The sequence below is a fragment of the Echeneis naucrates genome, chromosome 13 (genome assembly GCF_900963305.1).
Source record: "Echeneis naucrates chromosome 13, fEcheNa1.1, whole genome shotgun sequence".
Taxonomy (NCBI): domain Eukaryota; kingdom Metazoa; phylum Chordata; class Actinopteri; order Carangiformes; family Echeneidae; genus Echeneis; species Echeneis naucrates.
In genome coordinates, this window is record NC_042523.1 from 18,619,525 (window position 1) to 18,645,463 (window position 25,939).

The 25,939-nt window shown below is 40.4% G+C and overlaps 3 protein-coding genes across 8 annotated transcripts; 1 reads left to right on the plus strand and 2 right to left on the minus strand.

Moving 5' to 3' along the window:
• Positions 1–39: 39 nt before the first annotated feature.
• rps6kb1b (ribosomal protein S6 kinase b, polypeptide 1b) lies at positions 40–6,801 on the minus strand. 2 transcript variants are annotated; one of them, XM_029516969.1, is made up of 15 exons: positions 6,649–6,801; positions 5,356–5,399; positions 5,151–5,271; positions 4,958–5,026; positions 4,055–4,202; positions 3,819–3,876; positions 3,445–3,545; positions 3,128–3,218; positions 2,866–2,956; positions 2,635–2,742; positions 2,470–2,532; positions 2,218–2,295; positions 1,862–1,969; positions 1,549–1,661; positions 40–1,456 (listed from the first exon to the last, which is right to left on the minus strand). In XM_029516969.1, exons 1-15 carry the CDS (start codon positions 6,715–6,717, stop codon positions 1,201–1,203), a joined length of 1,518 nt encoding a protein of 505 aa, XP_029372829.1. In that variant the 5' UTR covers positions 6,718–6,801; the 3' UTR covers positions 40–1,200. The 2 variants fall into 2 exon arrangements, with proteins under 2 accessions (XP_029372829.1, XP_029372830.1); XM_029516970.1 differs by lacking the exons at positions 4,958–5,026; positions 5,151–5,271; positions 5,356–5,399.
• Positions 6,802–7,892: 1,091 nt separating this feature from the next.
• On the plus strand, positions 7,893–11,254 carry tubd1 (tubulin, delta 1). 4 transcript variants are annotated; one of them, XM_029516971.1, is made up of 8 exons: positions 7,893–8,136; positions 8,521–8,668; positions 8,930–9,146; positions 9,246–9,477; positions 9,910–10,074; positions 10,185–10,313; positions 10,458–10,641; positions 10,772–11,254. In XM_029516971.1, the coding sequence occupies exons 1-8, from the start codon at positions 7,986–7,988 to the stop codon at positions 10,875–10,877; spliced, it is 1,332 nt and encodes a 443-aa protein (XP_029372831.1). In that variant the 5' UTR covers positions 7,893–7,985; the 3' UTR covers positions 10,878–11,254. The 4 variants fall into 4 exon arrangements, with proteins under 4 accessions (XP_029372831.1, XP_029372833.1, XP_029372832.1 ...); XM_029516973.1 differs by lacking the exon at positions 10,458–10,641 and having other exon boundaries at positions 10,185–10,317; positions 10,763–11,254; XM_029516972.1 differs by lacking the exon at positions 9,910–10,074.
• Positions 11,255–11,972: 718 nt separating this feature from the next.
• vmp1 (vacuole membrane protein 1) lies at positions 11,973–25,634 on the minus strand. 2 transcript variants are annotated; one of them, XM_029516976.1, is made up of 12 exons: positions 25,612–25,634; positions 24,954–25,061; positions 24,482–24,614; positions 24,028–24,118; positions 23,347–23,457; positions 19,289–19,456; positions 18,646–18,777; positions 16,940–17,020; positions 16,594–16,710; positions 15,280–15,341; positions 13,560–13,659; positions 11,973–13,021 (listed from the first exon to the last, which is right to left on the minus strand). In XM_029516976.1, the coding sequence occupies exons 2-12, from the start codon at positions 25,030–25,032 to the stop codon at positions 12,878–12,880; spliced, it is 1,218 nt and encodes a 405-aa protein (XP_029372836.1). In that variant the 5' UTR covers positions 25,033–25,061; positions 25,612–25,634; the 3' UTR covers positions 11,973–12,877. The 2 variants fall into 2 exon arrangements, with proteins under 2 accessions (XP_029372836.1, XP_029372835.1); XM_029516975.1 differs by having other exon boundaries at positions 25,496–25,619.
• Positions 25,635–25,939: the final 305 nt, after the last annotated feature.

The following is a 25,939-nucleotide window of genomic DNA, read 5'->3' on the forward strand; positions in this document are numbered from 1 at the left end:
TGCAGATAATTATCGACACACACAAAAGACACAAAGCCCTATTTTTTGGCATTTTATTAGAATTTTCCTTGCTTTCCAGGAATCCTAAAATTGACCTCCTAAACGAGTAGATGCTGATGTAAGAGGCTGTAAATGTTTGCCCCAAGTTTTTTGGGCATTAAAACCCCACAACTGCAGACATTGTCCAGATCAACTGGTGCTCCAGTCTTCCATTCTGAATTCACACCAGGAGTCAGAGGGGTGCGATGCTCCTGTGTGGCTGAAGGGTGGGGGGGGGTTGTGTGTGGTTGGGGTTAACCACACAAAGCAGCACCATGATCAGTTTTGGGTGGGTTTTGATGTGAAAGTGACTCACACTTCTGTTGCACCAAGCAGATTTATGTTGTGGTGATGCATCAGTACAATCCAGTGAGACATCCCATGATGAAGTTTGCCTGAAGAGCAGATAATTGGAATATGGATCCCACATCAAATAATTGCACAAGTCATCCACAACACTAATGCTCAAAAAAAAAATTAAAAGGTCAACATGTTTTTTCTCTCTTTAATTTAGGCTCTCTGATTCATCACTGACGTACAGCGCAGTTAATGCAACCGTTGTGTAAAAGTATCAAAACTGCTTGTCCGGTGCTCACTGATGATTTCTTTGATCATGTACCCAATTCATATCATTTAATTTACAGCCAGGAAGCACTCAAGTCTGAGAAACAATACTGTCAGGATCTCCCAGTGGAAACAATTTCCTCACTGGCTTTCATTCAGATAGCACAGAGCACTTGTACAGCCAACTGGCAGCTTTACAACCACATGAATGCTGCGTGATACATTAGCGCCTTTGATTTCGCGATCACGCGAAGGCTTTAGGTCTGGGAAAGATTTCCAGTCCTGGTAGTCCCTTTCAGAACGAGGGTGTGTGGTGCAGGGAAGTGTCAGAAGACCAACGTCCTTGAGACCTGAGATGTCGGGTTAGACGTGATGAGACAGCGATGTTTTGGGTAGCTCTTAACTGCGGCACGCCCGAGTTCCAGACCCACACACAAACTCCTGCTCATGACAGTACATGTAGTGTGCGGATGTGCAATTTTTGATTTTCATTGTCTCTAGCATCCATATCTATTTGCTTTGTTTGTTTCTTAAAAAAACATCAATAAAGGGGAAAAAAAAGTCATGGATTAAACTCTCCTAAAGAGGCGCAGCGGGTCATAGGTTCATACGTAGATGTTCAGGTCGCTTGGCCACGACAGGATAAGCTTGCTGCTTCATCTGAGCCAGGTTGACACCGGCAGGCTGACGGATGGGAAGAGGGGCCGAGGCCTCAGAGCTAGATGTAACGTCCATCTGTTCAGGGGTGGGCACTTCCATGGCCTGGTCCTGAGAAGACCGGAGGACACTTGGTCCTCCGCTGGTGAGGAGGGGACTCCGGGGCCAGCAGTCCCCCCCCGAGAATTTTACCGGACTGAAAAGAAATAGGGGAGGCAGATGGTGTATTACAAGGTCTTCTAAAACATTCAAAAGTTTGAACTTGGTCACGCAGATGGGTTCATTTACCTGAGAGGTGTTCTTGGGCTGCCCATGATCCGTCGAGGTGAGCGGATTTTTGGCTCGTATGAGAATTTCTCTTTGATGTTTTCCAGGACTGATGGGGCGACATATGTGAAACCCTACAAACAGTCATATTTTTGGGGGAGGAGGGGAAAAAAAAAATCTGTTATTGTTTTCAATTAGAATAACATTTCACCAAAAGCAATTTTTTTGGTATGTGATGGTGCTGCAGCCTTTAATTGTGTTTATAAAACATTGAACTGGATGTGTTTAATGATGAAGAGACTGGAGAAAATATAAATGTATTTGCAGAAGTTACCAGGAAGGCTTGATTTGCACTTTCACTGAGGGTTGAGTCATCTGGGCTGTCGACGGGCGTCTGACTGGTGAATTTTGAGTCAAACTGACTCACATCTTCGGCTGATTGCTGTAAAGACAAGAGACGAAGCAAACACAGGTGAGGAGCAGAAACATGATATATAAATATAGATGGCCTGGGATCAATTACTGAAAGTCAACTAGGCAGATCGATGCTCAATGGACTTGGTCAGCATCAAATGTGAATTGACAAAGATAAAACATCAGCATTTAGCATTCTTAAATGTTCTACCTGAGACACTAATATAAAAAAGAATATTAGTAACAATTTCAGAAATCTTCTCTTCTGATACTTACCAGGAAGGGTTTGAAGGGAGGCTCCACTTTCCGAGCCAGTAAATCCTCCCAGTTGATGAGTCGAAAGAAGGGATGAGCCTGAGAAAAGGGCCGTAAATTGGGGAATTATTAGTTCTGAGGAAACGTCATCAAGCTGCCATTTATTCACAAATTCATTTGATTTTTTTCCCCTGTTAACTTCAAAGCTTAATACGTTTTCTGTGCTTCAAGCTTGTATGTTGTTCCAGGCCGAGTCATATCACACTTTCTCACCTGGACCTCTGTGGCGTCTCCCGCTCCGGCACCCAGCCGCGATGAGGCATTTCTCTTCAACAACTGTACAACCAGCAGTCAAACATCAGATTAAAAACGCCACGTTTAATTTATTTTTGCTTAAGATGCTGTGATAATATGAGCCGCAGAACAAGCAGCAGATACCCGTTTGAGTAGATCTCTAGCTTCTTGTGTGAGGTAGGGTGGGAGACTGAGTTTACACTTGAGGATTTTGTCAATGGTCTTTTTTCGGTTTTCACCGGTGAATGGTGGCTACAGTGGGGAATGAGAGAACAGAGTTACTCACAGCTTTAAAACAATGATTAGTATTTCATACTAGGGAATTAATAAGAGTGAAGAAGAAAGCATTTTAGTATTACAGCTTTTGTAACTGACCGCTCCTGTGAGCATGTCGTACATCAGAGCACCCAGACTCCACCAGTCAACTGCTCTGTTGTGTCCACTTCTCATCAAGATCTCTGGAGCCCTAAAACAACACGAGTGTACATCTCTCACTAATGCATTTCACTTAAAACATCAAAGATCATTGATGAGCATGAAAGGAGGCAAGCATGTGATAATAAATAAGAAACAGTTTGTGTGTAAGAAAGATGGTACTTATGTGACTGAGGGACCAAAAACAAGGAGTTTGACTTACATGTATTCAATGGTACCACAGAACGTGTGTGTGACGGTGCCGTCATGAATGGACTCTTTACACAGCCCAAAGTCTGTCAGCTTTACGTGGCCTGGTAAGAAATCATATTTATAATGCTGGTGGATACATTCGTCTGCATCAATGCACAATAACCCCAAATCTAAATGGTTACAAATGATAACTGTGTTTATGACTACAGTACATATAGAGTATTATTTCAATTAGCCAATAAAAACACATTGAACACTTTAGATGTCCGCGATGCTATTACATTTTTGTTAATTCCTCAAATAGCAAACTCCTACACAAACACACACCTTGGCTGTTGAGCATGATGTTCTCAGGCTTTAGGTCTCTGTAGATGATGCCCTTCTGGTGCAGGTGACCCAGAGCCATGGAGATCTCAGCCAGGTAGAAACTAAATAAGAATTCATAACAGAAATATTATACACTCTACTTGTGGTCACATTCGTTTTCTATTATAAAATCGGTAGCTCAAATCAAGCCATCAGGTTGACTCATAGGTCATATAATGAGCACATTCGACAGCTGTCCCGTTGTTATGACATCAATATCACAGCCATTTCATAACAGGGTACCACTGACAGTTCTGCCAAGAAACTGCACAGTATCACACAATGTGTTACATTGCGGTTTCAGCTAAATGATGATATTAAAATAAAAAGCTCACCAGGCTGTGTCCTCCATGAAGATGCCCTCCCGCTCCAGCTGCATGAAAAGTTCTCCACCTGCACAGGTGAACATTTGCTTATACACGGGCACAGTCTAACTATTCAATAACATTTTAATGCTTGTCTAACCTAGGTTGACTTAGTCGTTATGAGTCATTACACTGAAGTTGATATTTCAGTAATATTTCTATAGAATGTGGCCATTTGAACTGTATGTGTATGTTCTTGTACTGACCACTCAGGTACTCGAGGATGAGATACAGCTTTCCTCCTGTCTGGAAGGCGTAGATAAGGTCAACAATGAATGGATGCTTCACCTCCTCCAGGATATTCCTCTCTGCCTTGGTGTGGGCTGTGTCTTTGGCATTGCGTACAATCATAGCCTGGTGCCCCCAGCCCAAAGAAATATATATTACAATTAGTCAGGAAGAGGGGGACAGAGGAGTACATCTCTATGTTTTTTCTTTTTTTTTAAATCAAGGCACATGTGAAATGTCCCAAACAACATTTCTTGCCAATAAATCACTTATTCAGCATGATGATGAAGCCCCAAACTAGGTGTGGGAAGGCAGAAGGCACTATTCCATCCAAGACTGCAAACTCCATAACTTCTCTACACTGCTTTTAGCCTTTTACTTTTGCAGGCTCAGCTAAGAGCTGTCACTCAGAAGCCTGAATGCTAGTCTGGATATATGCTGTTATGAGAATTTTAGACAAGTCAGGACAGATTTCTTTCTCAAAGATGCTTCACCTATACAGGCTGTGGGCTCTGTTCTAATACTACAGGCTTCACAACTGAAACTACAGGATGAAATGAGATGGCCCTTCAAAGTGTCACAGGGGTCATGACAACCAATCAAGCAGAAGCATTGTTGTTATCAAGCAGTACCTAATGGGCTGAGGCAGAGTGCTTTAAGTGCCAAAGCTGCAGCAGAGCAGCACAGATGGCAACCTACCAACTAGCAATGAAATCTTACCCCACCTCTGACTTCAAGGACATCAAATATTTGCAGACAGAAGCGCCATAATGTTTATTTGCAATAACAAGCCTACAGTTATGTTCATGGAATGCATAGTGAGAGAAACTGTACATCGCTCTGGGTGGTGCAACGTGAATGGGATTGTGAATGTGAGGTACCTTTTTTAAAACTTTCATGGCAAAGATTTTGCCTGATGCAGCACCGACAACTTTTCGAACTTGGAAAACCTGCAGAGAGAGAAGAGTCATCTGCAAGTGACTTAACTCAAATGACTCAGCCCGTCACAATACAGAGGTAAAATAATAAGTGTGTGTGTATATGTAGGAGTGTGAGCTGCTGTGTCTGAAGTACCTTTCCATATCCACCTTTCCCTAAGACCCTCAGCAGCTCAAAGCACTCTGGTCTGATGTTCTCCGTCCCCTGATTGACATTGTTCTCCGATATCTCAATCTTCTCACACTCGTCCATGTTGCTGCAGAGATATATTCAATGCACTCACACTTGTTTCTCAATTAACCACAGCATAAACTCATTGATGAACATCCTGAATACTCACAACTCAAATCCAGTGCACTGATCCATGATATCACTGATTTGGACCTGGAAGGAACAACAACAAAATCTCAAGTCAACAAGTGTGCATTTGTTTGTTTCCTTCCATCTTCCATTGGGAAATGTAGGAATTTTATTTAATATGTTGCATATAAACATTTGTTCGTCTTAACTACTAGGATAGTGACAAATTAACAAAACTTGCTATAAATAACATGCTATAAAAAAATAATGATTGTATTAAGTGCTGAAATGATTAACAGGTTATCATCATAAAATTGCTAGCAACAATTTTGATTATCGATTTGGGTTGGGTTTTCTTTTTTTTTTCCTCTTTGCAAAAAACAACCAATCAATTGTGTTCTTCTTCCAGCTTTAAGGTTTCCTCGGTTAAACGTCCACAATAACTGAACATTGTGGGGTTTGGGATTTGTTGGCTGGACAAAAGTCATTCAACAACATCAATTTGGACACAGGAAAGTCTAAAAGGTAATTTTTAATAGAAAAAAGTGATATTGACACATGAATAACGGCTCTTTCAGCTTGGCAACAGGAGAAGCTGAAACATCAGCCTGTTAACACCGAAGCTGTGATGTAATACCGACAAACAGGATGTGACAGTTTCCCAATCCATGTTTTATAAACAAGTACATGCACATCCTGTATATGCTGGTGAACAGCTCTGATTGCTATCAGTGATCTGACAGCAGGTGACGACACCTGCAGTTTGTCACGTGTATAAATTGTTTACAAATTGAACAGTTTAAATCTGTTTCTTTCTTTCTTTCTTTCTTTTTTTAAAGTGGACTGCTGCTGTTTGTTTGTTTGTTTGTTTGTCTGTTTGTGTTTTTTTTTTTCCAGCTTCAGAAGCGAGCAGGCTCCAGCTTTCAGAGCACACAGTCTCGCCAAAATAAACTGTTGCACACCGAGCCACATATATCACTGCAGCACCTTTGGCCAAGTATGGCTGCGCTTGCTCAACTCCTGCATGACAGCGATGTTTGCTAAACGTGACAGCGACGGCAAGCCGCGAGCTTCTGCGCCGGCTCCGGCGACAAGAGCAGATGAAAATAAGAAAAATAAAAATGACAAAGCAGAGCAAATGACGGCTGCGTCTTCGTCGCTGCCGTCGGCGCCGGTCTGGCCAGCCCACGCTGGAGAAAAGGCCACGGGAGCTCCGGCTGCGGAGCAGGCCTGCGGTGGGTGGCAGGCTACCGGGCTAACGGCTAGCTGCCGTGCAGACCGGAGTTTCTGCTCCGACAACTCCGCCACTTCGGCGCCTCGACGCTCAAAGTACCTCCTCGTTCTCGTCGTCGGAGACATTTTCCTCCGGCTGGTCCAAATCAATGTCAAACACTCCGGCCATGGCAGCGCTCGGCTCGTCTCGCTCTGTCACACAGACCGCAGGAATAACAGGCGTCCCCCCACCTCATGGACCAACACACACCGCCGCCATAACCGGCTACTACACGGAGCATGCGCACTGCGCAGTTCAACAGAGGGGCGGGAGGCTGGGCTTTTATTTTGACAGGAACAGCAATTGCTCTCTCTCTCTCTGTTATTATTCAGGATCAAAATCTTTTTCTTTTTAAATCCCAAAAACCCTACGATAGATTGAAAAATAAATAAAAAATATTCAACAGTCTGTAGCTCACTCACACACTTCAATCGTACAACATAGAAAGAATAAGAGATACCGCCATAAAACACAAGGAAGATAAATAGTCAAGAAGGAAAGTTGTGCAAAATGGCATGAATACATAAAAGGCACAAAAATTCGCCTCTTCAAGGTGAGAAGTTTAGAAGGAAAAAGCAGCACCTTCATAACCATCACGACCTCTCAGTTTAAGCATGAAGTGTTGAATCATACTCATAGCATTTAAACTCCAGCCAACAACTGTCATATCAATATCCTGTTTCTCACTTAAAATGCTCTAGAAGAGGGTGAAACGGTGGCATGTTGGTTAGTGCTGTTACCTCACAGCAAGGATGTTCCGAGTTTGATTCCCAGGCTAGTCCAAAGGGACACACGTTGTGTCTAAATTGCCCGTAGGAATGAATATGAGTGTGAATGGTTGTTTGTCCCCGTATGTCAGCCCACAAATCCATCCCAGTGACAAAATGTAAAAATCACTAGTAATTACACTGAAAGGCTTACTGCAATCAGCAATAATAAAGATGAAAATGACAATAGTCGTAGCCAATACTTTCAGGCCTTGGCCTTTAAAAACAGCATGTCACCAGTTTATAAACAGTTTGTGCAGACAATAGAGAAATGCGTCTGCAAGCTTCAGCAACTTAAACTCTTCCTCCTATTGTAAAGCAGATAATAAATCACAATATAACGTAATTAGTTCAATGCAAAATTAGACAATTTTTGATCAACGTTATACATTAACAGATGTAAATCTCGTAAGATCTAAAAGTATAGCGGTTTAAAGTAAAAAAAAAAAAAATCCAGCCACCCACTTTATAGGAATGTGAATTTTATTTTGAAAATCCCTGGGAGTGCTACCCGGAAGTACCGGTGTAACTTTTCTTGTGGCGGCAGCAACAAACCGCTGTCATGGAGATTTTCCGGCGGATTTCACGGCCTGTGCTGTGAACATCTGTAAAAATCACACCCCGGTGCAGATGTCGATGGTGACGCTCCAGCTCGGTCAGTGCGGGAACCAGATCGGTCCGGATCTGTTCGGCATCCTCAGCAGCGACGCTCTGCACGGACCGAGGAGAAGCTACGGAGCCGCCAGCCGGGAGCGGTTCTTCCACAGCACGGCACATGGAGGTGACCTGTCTGCTACAGGCTGCTTTTTATCAGGCCCCAAAGTAAACAGAGCAGATGTGGAGTCTGTATTCACTGACATGCAGCGAGTGACAGTAAAACTGTATTAAAAAATATTAGTACAATACTCAGTATCTTCAAACAATAGTCATGCAAACGTTTGGTTTATGGGGATTTTCCTGAAATGAGTCCGTTTCATTGGGCTGTAAATGTGACAAAAGGCTGTATTAATAGTGTCAGAGGTATAAAAAATAGGTTTAAACATTTATATATTGTTTCCCTTTAAGTGTTTATTGAAAACACCAAGTCCAAAATTATTCAAACACATTGACGTTGTTGCCAGTTTTTTGTGTTTCAGTGTGTACCATGTTTGTATGTGCTCTCCAGATTTGGTGGCCCGGGCGGTGCTGATAGACATGGAGCCTAAAGTGATAAAGCAGAGCATGGCCAAAGCTGCCGCCTCAGGGACATGGAGGTATGGAGACGCTTCACACTTCAGCCAGAAGCAGGGCTCTGGAAACAACTGGGCCAATGGGTAAGAAGGTTTTTTTGTCCCCCACATTGGCGGTCAGCCTCAGCTCAAAACAAACATAGACCACACATTTGATTTGAAGAAGTACATACCTGACCACAGAAATAGGAGTTGCTTAGTGTGTGATAAAGTGTACATTAGAGGAATAAATTGTGTTATAAAAATATTTCCAAATTCAAGACCGGTGACTTATGCACAAATTATGGAAAACAACATCCCATGTTTGGAGGGAATCAGTTCCCCTATGCGTCTTCTTTTCCTCAGTTATTGTGTCCACGGTCCCCGTCACAGAGAGGTAGTGGAAGAGCTGGTGAGGCGAGAGGTGGAGCGCTGTGACAGATTGGCCGGCCTCATGGCCATGATGAGTGTTGCCGGGGGAACTGGGTCTGGGGTCGGTACCTATATTACTCAGTGTCTCAGAGACACCTACGCAAAGTCCTTCATCCTCAACCACCTCACCTGGCCATACAGGACTGGGGAGGTAATGAAGCACATTGGAAGCACTAGCTGACGGCTTTGTCTTCAAATGGTAGAGCAGAGTTCCCCAAAGCTTTTTTTTTATATTTTTTTTTATTTTCAGGTGATTGTCCAGAACTACAACTCAGTGCTGACATTGGCTCATCTTTACCAGCTGTCAGACGCCATCTTGGTGCATGAGAACGACATGGTGCACAAGATCTGCAGTCAGCTGCTCAACATCAAACACATCTCTTTTAGTGACGTCAACAGGGTCATCGCTCACCAGATGGGCAGCGTGCTTCAGCCAAGTCTCAGCGCTGACTCCCATGGAGACTACAGCAGAAATCCTCTGGGTGAGAGAGGCCAGGATGCAAACGAACACACACACACAGAAAGTTTTCTGCACGGCCTGGTTTCAGCGAATAAGAGAAGAGCAGTTCATACAGGGATAATCTCAGAGTAGCTGTTTTCAACCTTTCTTAATGCACTGAAGCAGCTGTAGTGGGAAAGCAGCACTTCAACACTTAGCAAACAAAACTTTGAGGAGGTTAACTCTGACAAACACTCCCTGACACTGCTGTTATATTTCTAACTGCAACTGTAAAACATCCAGTGTGGTACAGTACTAGTTGTAAATATTCATTTAGGGGGCACTTATCAGAAATGTAAAAAAATGCACATTTATCACCTTATCATGAAATCCTGACACAATGACCATTTCAAATATAAAACACACACACACACACACCTTAACACTTCCTTATGTTTCTGTCTCTGTCTCTCAGGTGAGTTGGTGAGCACCCTTGCATGTCACCCAGAGTACAAGCTGCTCAGTGTCTGCACTATTCCTCAGATGCCCAGTTCCTCCATAGCCTACAGTACATTCAGCTGGCCAGGGCTGCTCAAACACCTGCGGCAGATGCTCATTTCCAACAGCAAAATGGAGGAAGGCAAGCTTTTTCTAATTTATGGCTTTTGTGATTTATTTTTTATAATTTTTTTTAGAGAACAATCAGTATTATGGCTTGTTATTACGTGGCTCTGTCTTGTTTTGTGCCAGGTATAGACTGGCATGTGCATCCACATGTGGCCTCCGAGCGGCCCAGGAGCCTCACAGGAACCAGCTTCAATGTCTCTCTGGCCAACCTGCTTATACTGAGGGGGAAAGACGTCTTCAGCACAGAAACTGGTCGGGGCTGTTTGAAACATGTTCATTTTTATCACACTGCTATATCATATCATAATATTTGAATTACTGTCAAAAAGAAGATGATGATTTTTATCTCTTCAGGTTGTACCAAGTAATGGATGTGACCTATGTATCATTCCACAGGTGGCTTTGAGGACCCAGCACTGTACACCTCCTGGCTCTCATCAAAAGAAGCTTTTAACACGTGGAAATGCCCAGTCCCTTTTAATAAGTACGAAAAATCTGCCACGCTGGTAAGCAACAGTCAGGCTCTGCTCAGACCTCTGGATACCATGGTGGGAAAAGCCTGGAACATGTTTGCCTCGAGGTGAATACCACATCTAAAAATCTGAAACATTTTCAGGGAATATTTATATAGATGGCATCTTCCTAGTAACCAGTTCCCAGCTGTTTTGTGTTTTGGTCAAATGTTTGATTCATTCTTTCCTCTCTTACAGGGCTTATATCCATCAGTACATTAAATTTGGGATCTCAGAGGAGGACTTTCTAGAAAGCTTCACATCTCTTGAGCAGGTCATCGCTAGCTACACTCAATTGTCCTAGCAATGGGGAAAAACTGAAGCAGCACCACCTCCCCTTTGAACTCAATGTAGACAAGAAAATATCATAAATAGTATATAAATGAAATTGTTTACTTGAACAGAATTTGTTCTTCACTGGAAGCTCATGGACAGGTAACCTTACACCAAAGGCTCCTCAAGGAAAAATGTGATTACTTTAAATCATACTAATATGGACTTTGAGATGTTTTGTCAGCTTCTGTTTCCAAGCTAAAGCACGACTCCATACTAAATGTTACATCGTTAACGTGCAAGTTACGTGAAGTCTTAATTTTAATTTTAGTATCTGCAATTGAGTATGTCCATCTAATGAGGGGGCTCATCTAAAGTGAATTACAGCTCCAGAATACCTTCAAAATGGACCTCATGTTTGGGTCAACTGGTACTGTGATAGCTTGAAATTGTTGAGGTAGCTACTAAGCATAACAGCAGTGCAGAGAGAAAAGTGACAAAAGCATCTGATAACATAAGTTTAACCCTTTTATTGTTTATTATTTATATATTTCACTTCCATTTTCAGAGGTGTAATGAATGGCATAAATTCAGTGGTTCGAAAGAAAAGACAGATGGTTGCATCCACAGATGGACTCGACATAAACAGGGCAGCACAAGTTAGATGTTAAAGACCCACAACTTCAGCCAGCCTACAGACCACTGTTGCCATGTTAACATAACAGCCAACACCAGTCTGATAAGCTAGCTGATGAGGTGGGGAAATGTGTGCAATAGGGAGAGCTTATCCACAAGCTGCTTGACAGGAGTCAGTGATGTAGTGAAAGAATAAGAGTCCAAATAAACAGAATAGGTGAAATTAGCAGCAACTATCAAGGATGCAATGCAATTTTTAAATCTTGGAATCACAACAGGAAATCTGAGAGCCAAGTTGTTCACTTACCTTAAAGATGACCATATCTAAGAGAAAATTATGCATTAGCTTTGTCACAAGGGTAAAAAAAACAAAACAATACCCCATAACATAAAATAGTTGCAATAAACCACATTTTTCAGGTTGGATAAAGTTAGTTCACTCCTACAAGAGAATACAAAGAATGACAGACTCAGACTTGGAAACCAGTGCCACGATTTACACGTTTTATATATGATCTGATCCAGGGTAAGGTTCAACCTAAATGTACAGAATAGAAATGGGACTAAGTTAGCTGGGAGTACAATGTTACTTTACAAATGATATCACCTTTGAGTTTTGGTTCAAGTTGACTCGTGTCTACACAGACCATTAGAATAGAAATACATCTGCGCATACTGTCAAAAAGACAAAGATATTTACACAATGTGCAAACCATCAATACCGCAATGCTTTAAGTTGATATTGCTTTTTTTCCCCCCACCATTTTAAAATGACATAAGAAGACAAATTGGTCTTAATGTTTAACAGGACAAATACAAGAGGAATATTCAACCCTGAAAAAAAAGACCATCCACCGTAGTTATCTTGGCAACAAACTTTACAAACAAATCAAGATCCAGTCATACTTAAATGTTACAAAATTAAATAATCAGGTCTATCAGTCAAAACTATTCAAAGGAAGGTGGGCCTTCCCATCTTGCATAAGGCATAGCATCTGATGGGCACTGCCTGTACACAGCAGGTACAACCAAACCGCTGCTTGACTTCTGAGGTCAATGAATGGGTTAATTTAACATTTAATTAGCATGTTAAGATCAACAGTAGAACCAGTCGCACTACACACACCTAGAGAGCGAGATGAAAGGAAAAACTCCAAAAACCGAATGAGGGACAAACGGTAAACAGTAAAATACATCCTAAAAAGCATACACACCAACATATAGTGCCTGGTTGTTGTTGTTTTTGTTTTTGTTTTTTTGAGCATTCAGCGTCTTTGAGAATGGACGATGGTGAGGTTTGTTGTTAAGTTGTGGGTGGCTGGGGCTGAGTGCAGCGCTCTCAGCAGCAACAAAAAACACAGTCACTTAGACGTTTGTACCATTTTTGTCTGGTCATCACTTGGTTTTTTCCTCTGAGTGCCTCAGCTGCTGCCGCCGCTTGGCGTAACTCTGAGCCATGGAGTTGATGATGGAGATGACAAAGTAGGCCACCATGACTAGCACCACTTTCTCAAACACCCACGACAACCAGTTGTCATCCTGGAGAAAATTAGAATTGATATTAGTAACCATTATTAAAAACACAGTGGAGTATTGCAGGTTATGTGCATAAAAATGTGAATATCCTGCAAAAAAAACACTTACAGTGTTTAAGGTATTTAACCCACACATGAAATAAGAAACATAATCAGATTGTTTCTAAGACAGTTTGGTACGAAGTAAAAAAACTAAATTGTGTTGTCATTACATAGTTTGATCACCAGAGAGCACTGACAAGTTCACTTTCAAGATGTAAAATGTTATATAATGCATACATTATAACTAAACCTAAGATTGGTCAATGCAGCTTTGACTGACTCTGATATCAGTCTCAAAAACCAATAATCAGTTGGGGTATACTCCACAGTACAACAAAGTACAACAAAAATGTTGCGGGCTTTGATCTTATGAATCATTTGCAGTGTATGAATTATAACATATAGCTGTTCCTCTTGGCAATTGATCACCACTAAAGCTCACATTTTCACAAGTTCACATTTTGGAAGAAGTCAATTGTAAAGTAATTTATGGGTCTTACCGCTGGTGCACTTCCTCCAGCATGGTGCAGTTTGCTCCTCTGGGCTTCCAGGTACTGACTGAACGGCTTCTGGAGTGATGGTCCTACTTTGGGCACAGACCTGGCATCGCATCCCCACATATATCCACACAGCCATGCGGAATTGGCAAACAAAAGCAATGAAAGAAAGAGAGAGGACAGAACAGTAAATCACTTACCCTTTAAGCACCCTTCCTTTGACGTAGAGCCCGAAACTGAAACCTCAGTCTTACAGTAATTATTCCCTACAAAAGCTTCAAAGAGCCCTTCATGAAGTTTTCTCTTTCCCTGAACACTAGCAACAGTCAACCATTATCCTTGCAAAATCTGCTGAGGGCCCATCCTACACGTAGGCCTCATGTCAGAGCTGATGTCTTCTCTACTTGTTCCTGTGAACAGCAGCAAGCAGAGAGGAATGAGAAAGGAACTGTTCCTCCCTCCTTTTATACAGCTTAGCTCTCTATAGGCGCTTGTGTCAGCCCCTTCAACCAGGAAGTGAGTCGACATGATGTCATCACCTTTACCACCATTGCTGCCTTTGAGTGGAAAGACCTCTAATAAGGGTGTGCTTGTGTCCTTATTTGGCAGTGTGGATCAGCTCAACAGGGGTCCACAATCATAATGAATATCATTTATCAATTCATGTCATACAGAGGCATTGATGTCGTAGTTTTACCATTTGGTCAGCAACAATCCCTACATGATTCCAAAGTTATCATTAGCATGACAAGAAAAACATACTGCAGACTGTACACAACCTTCCCACTGCAGAAATACAATTCTGTCTAGACTTGACTAAGCAAAAAAAAAAAGAAAGAAAGAGGGATAATTTACTAAACAAACATGGAAAGGGGACTGGGCAATTGTTGATTTCAAATAAACCGAAACTAGTTTTGGCTGACTCATTCTTGCTATCTCTCCTACTTTACATGCAAACATACGGCAGCTAGTAAAAAAAACCCTCAAACAAACCAAAAAAAAAAAAAAAACAAAAAACATCCTGCATCAGCAATGAAATATCGTCACAGCGAATCACAGAGTACAATCTGAACTTCATGGGAAAGAACCTTGAACTTAATTTTAAATTAGAGGGAAATAATATGATCAAAGTTCCTCTAAGTCAGCAGCCGTTTAACAGCCAGTAAATGAATGAACTCAACAATTCATATGAATAAGTAGTATCCCACTCATTAAAACAGACAGATCGGATTAAAGTCTTGAATGGCTTTCTTAACATTTACTCTTTGGTATGAGTAGTTACTATCTTTTTTCAAACTTAGAATCTTCAATTGACAGTCAATATTTGAAGTATTGCACCTGATTCCCATCAAAATGAAAAGTAAATTCATCAATCAGTGACAGAAAATCTTTTGTGTGTACGTTTCTGTTCCCTGCCTAACTCGGGGAATTCTCACAGACAAAGCTGAACTTTGTGAGTCAGATCTACATGTTCAGATGAGACTTCACATGCCTGACCACCAATACTACTGAGATGGATTGCATTATAGCACCTTTGTGTGGAAAAATGCAGAACACATACACACACCCCCCCACACAGGATATCCAATCAGTGGTCAGGTGAATTTGAAAATGTTTAGAAATGCATTACCAGCCACAGAACCAGCAGAAAGACAATGACTCAATAGAGTATTTGCTTAATACAGTCTCTCAAACAGGCAGTACACAATCAGACAAGACTTACCCGATGAGCGACACCATTTGCTCAACTATGTGTATACTGAAGGTGATGATAACAAATAGTTTCTGTAGAAAAACAAGAAAATAATTGAAGAAGCTTAAATAAAACAAAAAAAAAAAACAGCAACAATACTTTCATCATAAACAGAGGCACTAAGACATCTGAAGTTTTAAAGAGTAAAGATGTCTATAAGGCATGATGATAATATAGAGACACATTTTGATTTCCCACAGCTGTGGGAAATTGAGGCAACATCTGAACATCTGCAACTGTCCACATACAACACTAATTATGAAACTCAAATCTGGCAGTAAATGACATACGGGTTTGTGGTTTCCCCCACCCCAGGTTGCTGCTTTTGCTAACCACAATTTTTTTTTTCTAGTCCTGAAAATGATCAGCTTGAAACAGTATGACACATGGTCCCCTGGACAAAATCAGACAGGATATGGCACATGATGTCCAGGAGGCTCAAGGTACAAAAGAAAAAAGGACTTGCAGAGGCCCCCATCCCCTCCACTGGCTGTCTGCTCAATTTCCTCCTCTCAGGGCTGCCTTCTCATGTTCACCCTACATCCTCAATAACCCCCTGCTGTCTGACGGCCAACGTATCTGAAAGTTCTCAGGGTGAGATCACCAGCTGGTACCACCGAGAGATAGACGAGGTTTATTTAGTGAAAGAGTCTAAGCGACTCACCCACAGACACAGATGGACTCCCTCAGACTAGGCTTATGTTAGTCACTGAGTTAGCAGACTCAACAACACTCTCCGTAATTAACATGTTTTGTTTTGTTTTTTTTGGCTCTAGTGAATTTAAAAAATAAAAAAATAAAAAAAAAAAATTGTCAAAACCTCTTAAAAACCTCCCTCTTTTGATGTTAACTGTTTCTATGGTCTGGGTGCCAGCAACAGCTCAAAAGAGAATAAGGAATCCCCAGAGCAACGGAGCACTGCCAGAAAGAGTTAAGCAGAAGTGCACAATTAAGAGTTTCTCACAACCTAACCCATGATCTAAGCACTACTTTTCATTTCTCCCACACATTTTGAGGTCGTGGGGACTGTGAGTCAGTCAGCTATTTTTCCTTAAAGTGTATTTTTTGATATGCTTTATTACTTTGCGGACAGGTCTTGATGTCATGAAACAGAAGATGAGTAATATTCAAAGTCAAGAAATTGAAATTGCAACTATGTTGCATGTGCCGGGGATGGGATGAGTTAAGAATAACAAAAGAATAGGCCTACACAGTGGAATTTATTGTGAGCCTTTCTGGCTAATCTCTAACCACACTGATAAACCCTTTGGTTGAGCTGCCAACCTGTATATGCATCTTGATGATGGCTTTCCCAATTAGAGTTGCTCCAAAGAAGGTCCAGAAGGGAACCAGAAAATGACCACAGGTTATTCCAGCTAGGTCAAAGAGAGGATTAGGGATCTGAAACAAAAACATTAGACAGTTTTACTGTTTCATATAAAATCAACATATAGATTATCACGCATTGCTGTCTTAACTACAATGTAAATTTACTTCACATGTAGCAAATGCAAAGTGAAATGTGTAGTGTTGTGGGGAGTGATAAATATGAAGCAAAAATTGTTGGGCTTATGCACGTCACATAAGATGCAGGAATGCTTTGAACAAAACCCCACAAATTTCAACTTACTGAGGCACAGGCCATGATCCCAAAGAATCCAACTTTCTGCACCATATGTTGAACTCCCAGTTTGGCCCGTGTGACAAAATCCTGCAAAAGCATTTGTAAAAAGAACAATTTTGTTATGCAATGCCACATATTATATTTAAAGACTTTATAAAAGTTTTACTGGTACACAATGCGTAAAGTAATGATCCATGGCATTATACATGCCCCTACAACACAAATTTCACGTACACAGCTTAAATAATCATAACTTCTTTTTTTTTCTTTTTTTTTTGGGGGGGGGTGTCTAAAAATAAGTAAGCACTGTTTCTGGCAGATGCAAATCAAACAGTGATGTTATTACACAGAATGAGAGCCATGTGGTTAAATACCAACTATTTCTGAGCAGTGCAAGATTTGTTTTTCTGCTTTGGTGGCATTACCAAAAAAAAAAAAAAAAAAAAAAAAAAAAAAAGCGTGAGTGTAGAATAGTGCAGGAGGATCTTTTCAACCCTGTGGGGATGAAATGTCTGTGGCTACATAAGGTAGATCACAGCCAATGCAGGGGGGAATTTAGAGCCAGTTTCAAAAACTCATCTTATCAAAATCAACTTCGGAAGCGATCGTAAATTTCTAATTATCTTTTGGTTTTAGTCTCAAAAAAAAGAAAATTAAACCAAATGATAAACTTCACGAGTTTTAGCTTCAAACCTATCTTTACCTTCTAATTTATTTTTAATTTAAAGTTTAATGTAGATATCCCTGCCCCAAAAATAAAAAAAAAACCCTGATGATTTTTTTCATGTATCATATCTCTAAATCTTTTTTATTCAGTAAAGGTTTCTCGTATTGATAAAATTAACAATACATATCTCCGTGATATACTAAAAATAAACGCATCATATGTGACAGTCATTGCCATGAGTTGATTAGATCTTAAAAATGTATGTGAATAAATTCTCGCGATAACCTCCTGAATCTATTCATCTGAGAACCAATGAAGTGAGAATATGTGATAGAGACAATATATATAACTTATTATTTCTGCTCTGCTGACTCAGCATCTGATCTCAGCAGTCTTCAGTAATGTGAACTTGGTTCCTGACAGAACTGTCTGTCATTCAAATTAGAGACCAGTGAAAAGAGAGAAGGGGTGAGGCGAAGCCTGAGGGAAGATTAAAGGGGGGGCAGTGCTCAGGGTGACTCACTCACGAATAGACAAATTTACTGGAAGCGTGAGAGGGAGGGGCTTCAATGAAGTCACATGGCACTTGAGGACCAATCACTGGGTAGTAGCTCCATGGTCAGTTGACAATATGAAGTTAAATCAGATAAGACCATAACATATTGGGAGGAAACATGAGGAGAGACACTTCCATACTCTCTACAGCTGATCTGTGTTAGCAATTGAAGACATGAGGCAGAATCTAAGTGACCTTCAGTTATAAATATGTCAAATTTTAAGGATTAAAAAAAAAAAAAACAAACTCAGTCGTTCGCTTGTGCTCTTTAAAAATTCTTCTATATGAAGTGGAAAATCCCACATTTTAAATATTTGAATCACCTTTTCTGACCTAAAATCAAGCACAGTAGGTTGAAAGGGGTTAATACTTCTTAAATCTTTAACAAAAATTCTCTGTTTAAACATACTATAATCTACTGCATAAATGTGCCTGTCTCAATGAAAAAAATTACTATAGGATGAGAACGTCAACATGTGCAACTCTTACCTGAGCACCTTCTGCCTTTTCCAGCATCTCCTCAAACTCCTCATAGTCATCGTCATCTGGATCAGCTCCTGACTGACGAGCTGCCCTGGCCATGAAGTATGGAGGCAACTCACCAATGGCGGTACCTGCACCCTAGACATGCACAATTTAAAATATTACATGCCATCATTTGCTGAGTTATTTCCCACATTCACATGCTGCCAACTTCTTATGGGATTTCATCCAACAGTTTCTCTGCCAAATAATGCAATACTGGGATTCTGTACAAGTTGAACTGTTGTTATATGGACTGTATTCCTGATTTGTTTACTGGTGTTTCCTTCCAGGTGGCTTACAGTAGCAAGATATCCATTATTTATCTTTTATATTTTATCTTTTTTTCAGTTTAATGCATATATTTTCACTAAAACCTTCAGATGTTTTTGTCCATTCTTATGCTCAGCATTTGCACCAGCCACAACGCTGTAAAAGTGTTGAAACTGTTATGTTTTTTGTAGTCTGGCAGCCTCACAAGTGTGTTGAAAGGGTGACAGAGTCAAAAAATTTCCAGCTCTTACAATGCCACCTACTGATGGCACACTCAAACATTCTTGCCCTTCTTTACAGTTTATTGTATTGTTTCTTCTTTCAAGATACTACTTACCCACATGAAGGCCTCCAGGCGGACCTTCGACATGATTGAGAAGAGGGAGATGCTGCCTTCCACCGTCTCCCCTTCGGGACAGACAATCTGGTCTGGGTATGGAGGCTCTGGAAAGTCTGTGGAGCCACACTCATATGCAGCCAGGGTTACTGAGGCTATGTGAGGACCCTAATACAGAGATGAGAGAAAATGATAGGATTCTTTAATAAAATGAAAACCCCTGGGCCCCACAGGCAGACACACACTTCATTCAGTGTCTGTCATGTAGCACTTGAAGACGTGTGCCTTCATATGATTGTAAACGTGACAAATACTGTAGCTTGCTGAAACTAAAGCAGTGGGATTCACTACAGTGGTACATTACAATTATGATCCTGAGTCTTGTTGAATATTCTCAGCCACAGCAGGCACTTTAAATGGAGACCAGTTTAAATATTGCCAGTTGAACTTAATCTGCTGTTTCATGATTAAACACGGCTTATGTGTGCTAACAGAAGCATCTGTCCACAGTTACAAACACACAGCAACAGGAGCTAAGTCACAGACTCTGTAACAGTCAGGGGCATCATCACTTATCACAGAGTAGACACCCGGTGGGGGCAAAACACCTGGCTTAAATAACAGTTGGCCCACCTGTAACTACAACACACGTATTATGAGGTCTCTGTAAGGTGATACAGCCAAAAAAGTAGATGGACAGGACACAATTAGTGTGTGCTGACTGAAAATGCTCCCCCACAGACTGAGTGTGAGCACACAGGAGGCCTCTTTAGTTTACACAACAAAGTCTCTTTCAAACCAAACAGGACTTAACTCAACAGCATTTCTTCATGACACAACAAGTCAGCGTTAACCCCCCCTCTAAAAAAAAAAAAAAAAAAAATTCCTATGTCGTGAGTCAGATTTTGTAACTAAATTCTGATAAACTCATCTGGCAGGTGATGCAGTGGATCCAGCTGCAAGGCTATTTGTCAAGCCGAGTCAACAGAGCAGAGCTCTTCAAATGTAGGGTGAATGAACCACAGGAATCATCATGTATCCATCAAATGTATCTTTTCATTGAGTTTATTTAAGAAAAAGATTATTCAGGAGAACGCTGTCAGTGGACCTGTGATGGTGCAAATTCTACGCACAACATGAAACTGCTGGATGGAACATACAGCATACTGATGTGCTCTCTGGTAAAGTCTAAGCAGTAAAGGGTCTAAATATGGCGAGGCTACTTGGATGGTGGTGTAACGTGGAGGGCAGTTGGTTAATTCAAGTGATCTGTCCTTTTAGTAGCATGAATGAGCTCTTAGTAACCCGCTGTGACACAAGGATGGCGCAAGAAGGAATTCCTTGTGTACGCTTCCTTGTGTCTGCCACCAAAGATGGTGTCATAATTTAGACTTTTGTGGTGGAATCAAGTTAACATCCTTAAAAACAATCCACTAGGCATCATTAAAAAAAAAAACCAAAACCTCAATTTGGCCAGCTGCACTCCTGATGGATGGACAAAACCATGTCTCAATCAACTGTGGCTCCCATCACAAGGGGAAAATAAACTTTAAATAGTTGGTGATGCGATCAAATGGGCAATTGAAAAATCTGATATTTAAAATAAAGTTATATGAGCATACCTACTTTATTTACAATATTATGACTATCATCCAATACTTAGGCCAATCAACAACTTATAAAATACCATGATGAAGTATAAGATCATACTGGTCATTGAATCCCGTTTCCCAGAGGGCAATGAGCTCATCGTCTCTGTGGGGCTAACTACTAATGCTTGAGGCTTGAGGTAAATTCACAGTGTTACTCTGCTGGATCTACATGTGGATTTTTTCCACTCAGCATTATCATGGGGAGTTTCCTCTCCATGGCTGACATCAACACTGAGTAAGCAGTAGTGATACGAGCAGCTTCACTGTGAACATGAAATGTTTGGTCAACAGGAAATAGTCTCCTTATGAGTAGCTAACATCATCAAAATAAAGCTAATTTACTTTACTGTGGAAAAACTTCAGTTGATCAGTAGAATTCAGGTGCTTTGCGCTGACCTGTGGATGCAACTGATCGGGACGGTTGCACAAAAGGGGACATTGGAAGCTTGACAGATTGCGACATCATATATCAACTTATATGGAGAGCACCATTCCCACCAAAGAGGTATACTGCTTCCTAAACATTACATCCCAGATAAATATCCAAATAAGAGGCCATCTAGATAACATACTTTTTATCAAGAGACTAGAAAACAAGGATATACATAAAATACATAAAAAAAAAAAAAAATAAAAAAAAAAAGGACACCCAATTTGGTGATAGGAACTGCTACCCATTGTCAACTGATAGGAGATGCAAAAGAGAGGAACTGGAAAAAGACAAGTGTAGGGAAACAGGTTCTCTACGGGAGCTACAGCCCCTGCTCCAGACAGCAATTATATCTTGGTTCAATTATTAGTGCAAAACTGATGGCTATTCAGAACACTACATTCAAGCTGCTAAGGCCAATAGAATCTTCCCACTTCCACTGGCAAAAATAAGAGTATACATTGTCCAAATTTCATAATAATAAGACCAAAAAAAAAAAAACTAAAAGCAGTCTATAGAATCATTAGATTTTTATTTTTTAGTCTGGACAAAATATTTTTGATGACAATATCAGTCTTTTTGAGTGTGTGTTGTGGCTGTATGAGCATCAAAAATGTATAAATGGAAGTTGTAAAAATAAATACATACATAAAAAAAAAGAAAAAAAAAAAGAAAAATGGTGTCTTAAAATTGCATCAACTGCCAACAGTAAAAGCTGGTGACTATTAAAAAAAAAAAGAGAGAGAGAAAAGTTGTTTTAACTGATGCCAGGTCGTTCCACATGTGGGAGATTATGATGTCTACTCACACAGAGTACAAAGTACCCTCAGAGAAGAGAGGGAATGAAGTCACACCACCTCTGTGTTTTCATACACTCAGCCACAAGTGTACACAGGTCCACATATATCTTATAAGAAACCACTAATATTTCATTACTGTTGGACATGTTAAATAAAGAAGCACGTAATTATTTAAAAAAAAAAAAAAAAACTACACAAGCAAACACATAGCAGGCTGTAAAGCATTAAGGTAAGGAGTATGCACCAGCACTGAAAAACAGGAAGGTTAGTAACATCTTTTCCCATTATTACATTATAATGGAAATATCTGACTCAGCTGAGCCACATCTGTTCAAGTTCGGCCAGGCAGAAGCCACATCATCAGCCGAAATGAGATTATGGTGGTGAATTTCTTCCTCTCTTATTTTGCTCAATTCTTCTTTTTACCACAACCACCAAAAATGACACGTACTTTGGTGACTCAATCATACTGTCATTCTGTGACTGACTTTCAGGGAAAAATTACACTGCTCCTGGTAAGCATTGAACAGATGTGATAAAACTGAATGAGTCAAAGAAAATGGAGTTTGACGCCATCCTCTGGGCAATTACAGAAGCTGACATTTATGAACTTTTGCAGACATACAAAAGCAGGATTTTGACATCGTTTGATACATTTAGTAAAACAGAATAGGATATTATTGACATCTGAAATAAACCACTGTATACTGTAGATGCATAAATTGTGTAGCTAACCAGGCCATGATGGTCATCGGTCTCTCTTTATATTCATTATGATGCTTCCCTCACTATTGAATTATGGGCTGCATGTGTGCAGCTCACAGTCAGTTTTCCGGTGTAATGGCTTTGCTGTTTGTTAGTTTATCTTTGTCCTCACCTTTAATTGCTGATTTCAAAATGGAGGATTTCATCACTGTCAGCTTCGACCAGAGAGAAGTGGTTTTCACATTTATCATTGCCTTGTCATAAACCCTTCTGGGACTGCAGCATTTCTTCATGCAGTGCAACCCACCATTTTCTTTCATATTTGTGAGGATTAAGACAACTTGGAATGAAAATATCTTTTCACTTTGCATTTAAAAGCAATTTATTCTGACAAGGAATAAAAGTGTATACTGTAGGAAGGCACATCTTCTGCATTAATCCAAATAAAGAAATGTTTACACATTTTCTTACCAGATAGAGAAGAAAGGTATGCAGGCCAGTCCCAAGGCCTACTGAGGAGAGGATCCCAAGGCCTACCCAGTAGGCACACCATAGAAACTTCACCTCCAGGTACTGAACATACTGCAGGAAAAGAAACCAGCCAAACAGATCAGAGGAGGAAGAACACAGAGAACGGTGAATATATAATGGAAAAACTAAATGAATATAGATTAACAAAAACATACACTTATATGCAACATATTGATAATTAAGACTCAACTGTATGCTATATAATAACACTGTCCTAGGTAGATGATGGAGCATTGTGCAATACTATTAATTATCACACATTGTATTAAAGAACTACTTATGCTGTCATAATTCAAGCGAAATGAACTATTTAAAATTTTTTTGTTCAAATCATCTAGTTTCAGAGGGGAGAGTATACTACAAATTAGTTTATCATAAAATGAAACTTTAACTGAGCTGTGGCATCATTGCAGAGCAATTCGAAAATGACTTTCAGCCGACTGGTTGTATGATCAAGGGTTACTTGACAACAGTGCAGATCTCATTATCTCCCTGTATAAATTTATTTCTGGTCTAGTCTTAGCTGGAAAAAGAATTACTTATCATTAACCTTTAAACAGTTTGGTGATAAAGCAAAGCTGTTGATTATCAAACACAAATAACAAATCACTCCAGCCTTACTTGCTGGTGTCTTCCCTCAGTGTAGTAGGCGATGGAGAAAACACAACATAACAGCAGAAATAAGAACACCGCACCTCGTCGCTGCCAAAGCCTGAACAGGCGAGACAAAAAAAAAATAATAAAAAAAGTCAATTATGAAACAAGTTGAAAGTATTATTACAAAAAAAAAAATACATTCTGTTGAATGCAAAGTGATGGGCTTGACATTACAAGTGACCTATTGCATTTGAATGCATTTTCCTGATAAATATAAATGGCCTAGACTTTTCTGTAGTGTGAAACTTGTTCTCTAAAAGCTTTCCAATTTCAGCTTCTGGGGGACATAAAACATTCTTTAATGTACAAATGTTTCAGTCAGCACATATATATTGGACATAAGATTACTTGTACAGGAAAGCACAGATATGTGTGCACAAACAAAAGGCGCACTTGAAAAACCAGTTAAACTCCTTACTTAAGCGTCCACTCCTTTAGCTTGATAATGGTCTCCAAGAGGAAGTAATGTAATGTGGTGGCAGGCCTCCTCCATAACACCAGAGACAGACGCTCCTCTTTATCTTTCTGTCTCCTCTCCCTTATCGACAAGTCTGAAGTACAGAGAGAAATGCAATCACCCTGACATAATGAAACGCTTGAAGAGGCAACATCAATTATTACATCCTGTTGAATTGGTGATGGTTTAAACATGACAATTTGAACACCAGCAAGTCCTATTCTGTTCTTGTTTTCTGTAAGCCTGGACCTTTAAAAAAAATGACAGCAATCTTAAACGAATCGTTTTTGAGTTTTTTTTTTTTTTTTTTTTTTAAATGACTTATTCAAACCACGTGGGGGGAGTTATCTTTCTGTGTCATCAGAGATCGCACGATTCCAACTTCTCAGGAACCCTTCAGAGGTGACTTGTGTTGCAGTGTTGCCAAACTAACCTGCAGACTTGCCATTCTGTTTGTCTCTCGCTCCTGTGCGTTTCTGAGGCTGTTCACAGCTCGCTCCATTGGCTTCCATGTCCGTCGCCGATCACCAGGTTAGACAGTCTAGGACGAAAGAGACACGAGGACGAGTCAAAATGTCCTCGCTGCTGGTGTTTACCTTCCTACTGACAGAAAGCAGAACTACAGACGCCGTGAGACTCCTGCTCAGTCACAACGTCCTAAAATAAGATGCATGTAGATATTATGCATCGTAATGCAAATTGCCGTTCAAATAACTTGATTAATTTCGACATGAAAATATTACGTAACGCATGAAAGCGGATACACAATATATCACCAATTTCACCAACGCGTCGGATTAAGTTGGTTAAACGTCGTCGCGTTGGTCAGTCAGTAACAAGAAAGCATGCCAGCTGCGAGCACATCATCCTCCACATGCTAACCGGTTAGCCAACATGCTAACTGCTAAACCAGGGACGTTGGCAGGCTCTACGTCAAAGTAAAAGGGTTGTAAAATCAATACGGAGTCGCCTTACTTTTGTAGATCTATGTAAAGCTGTTTCTTCCTGTCCTGTCGGTAGACTAACGAGTAAACATGTACAATGCAAAGGGGAAACCGGACGATGTTTGTAAAATCAGATGACAGCCGTACCTCTTTCCTGTCCTCTTCACCCGGAAACAACCGAGAGACGTGTCGAAGTAAAACCAGCTTTCAACTCAGTTCAGGATTTCGGCTTTGGATTTTTTGTTTTTAGTTTTGTATGTAGAGAGAGTCACTTGTACAAGGCTGAAATTGAGTCATTGCGCAAATATAGCACTTTGGTACAGCTAGTATGCTTTGTCTTAAAAAGGAAAGACTTGTATTGTGAAGTTGATTTGGAGACACGTTTCCGTAAATCCCGGTTTGTGCTCCAATCGGAGGTTGCCAGATTTTCCAACAAAATGTTAATTGCAACATCAATTTATTTTGCCTCTGTTGT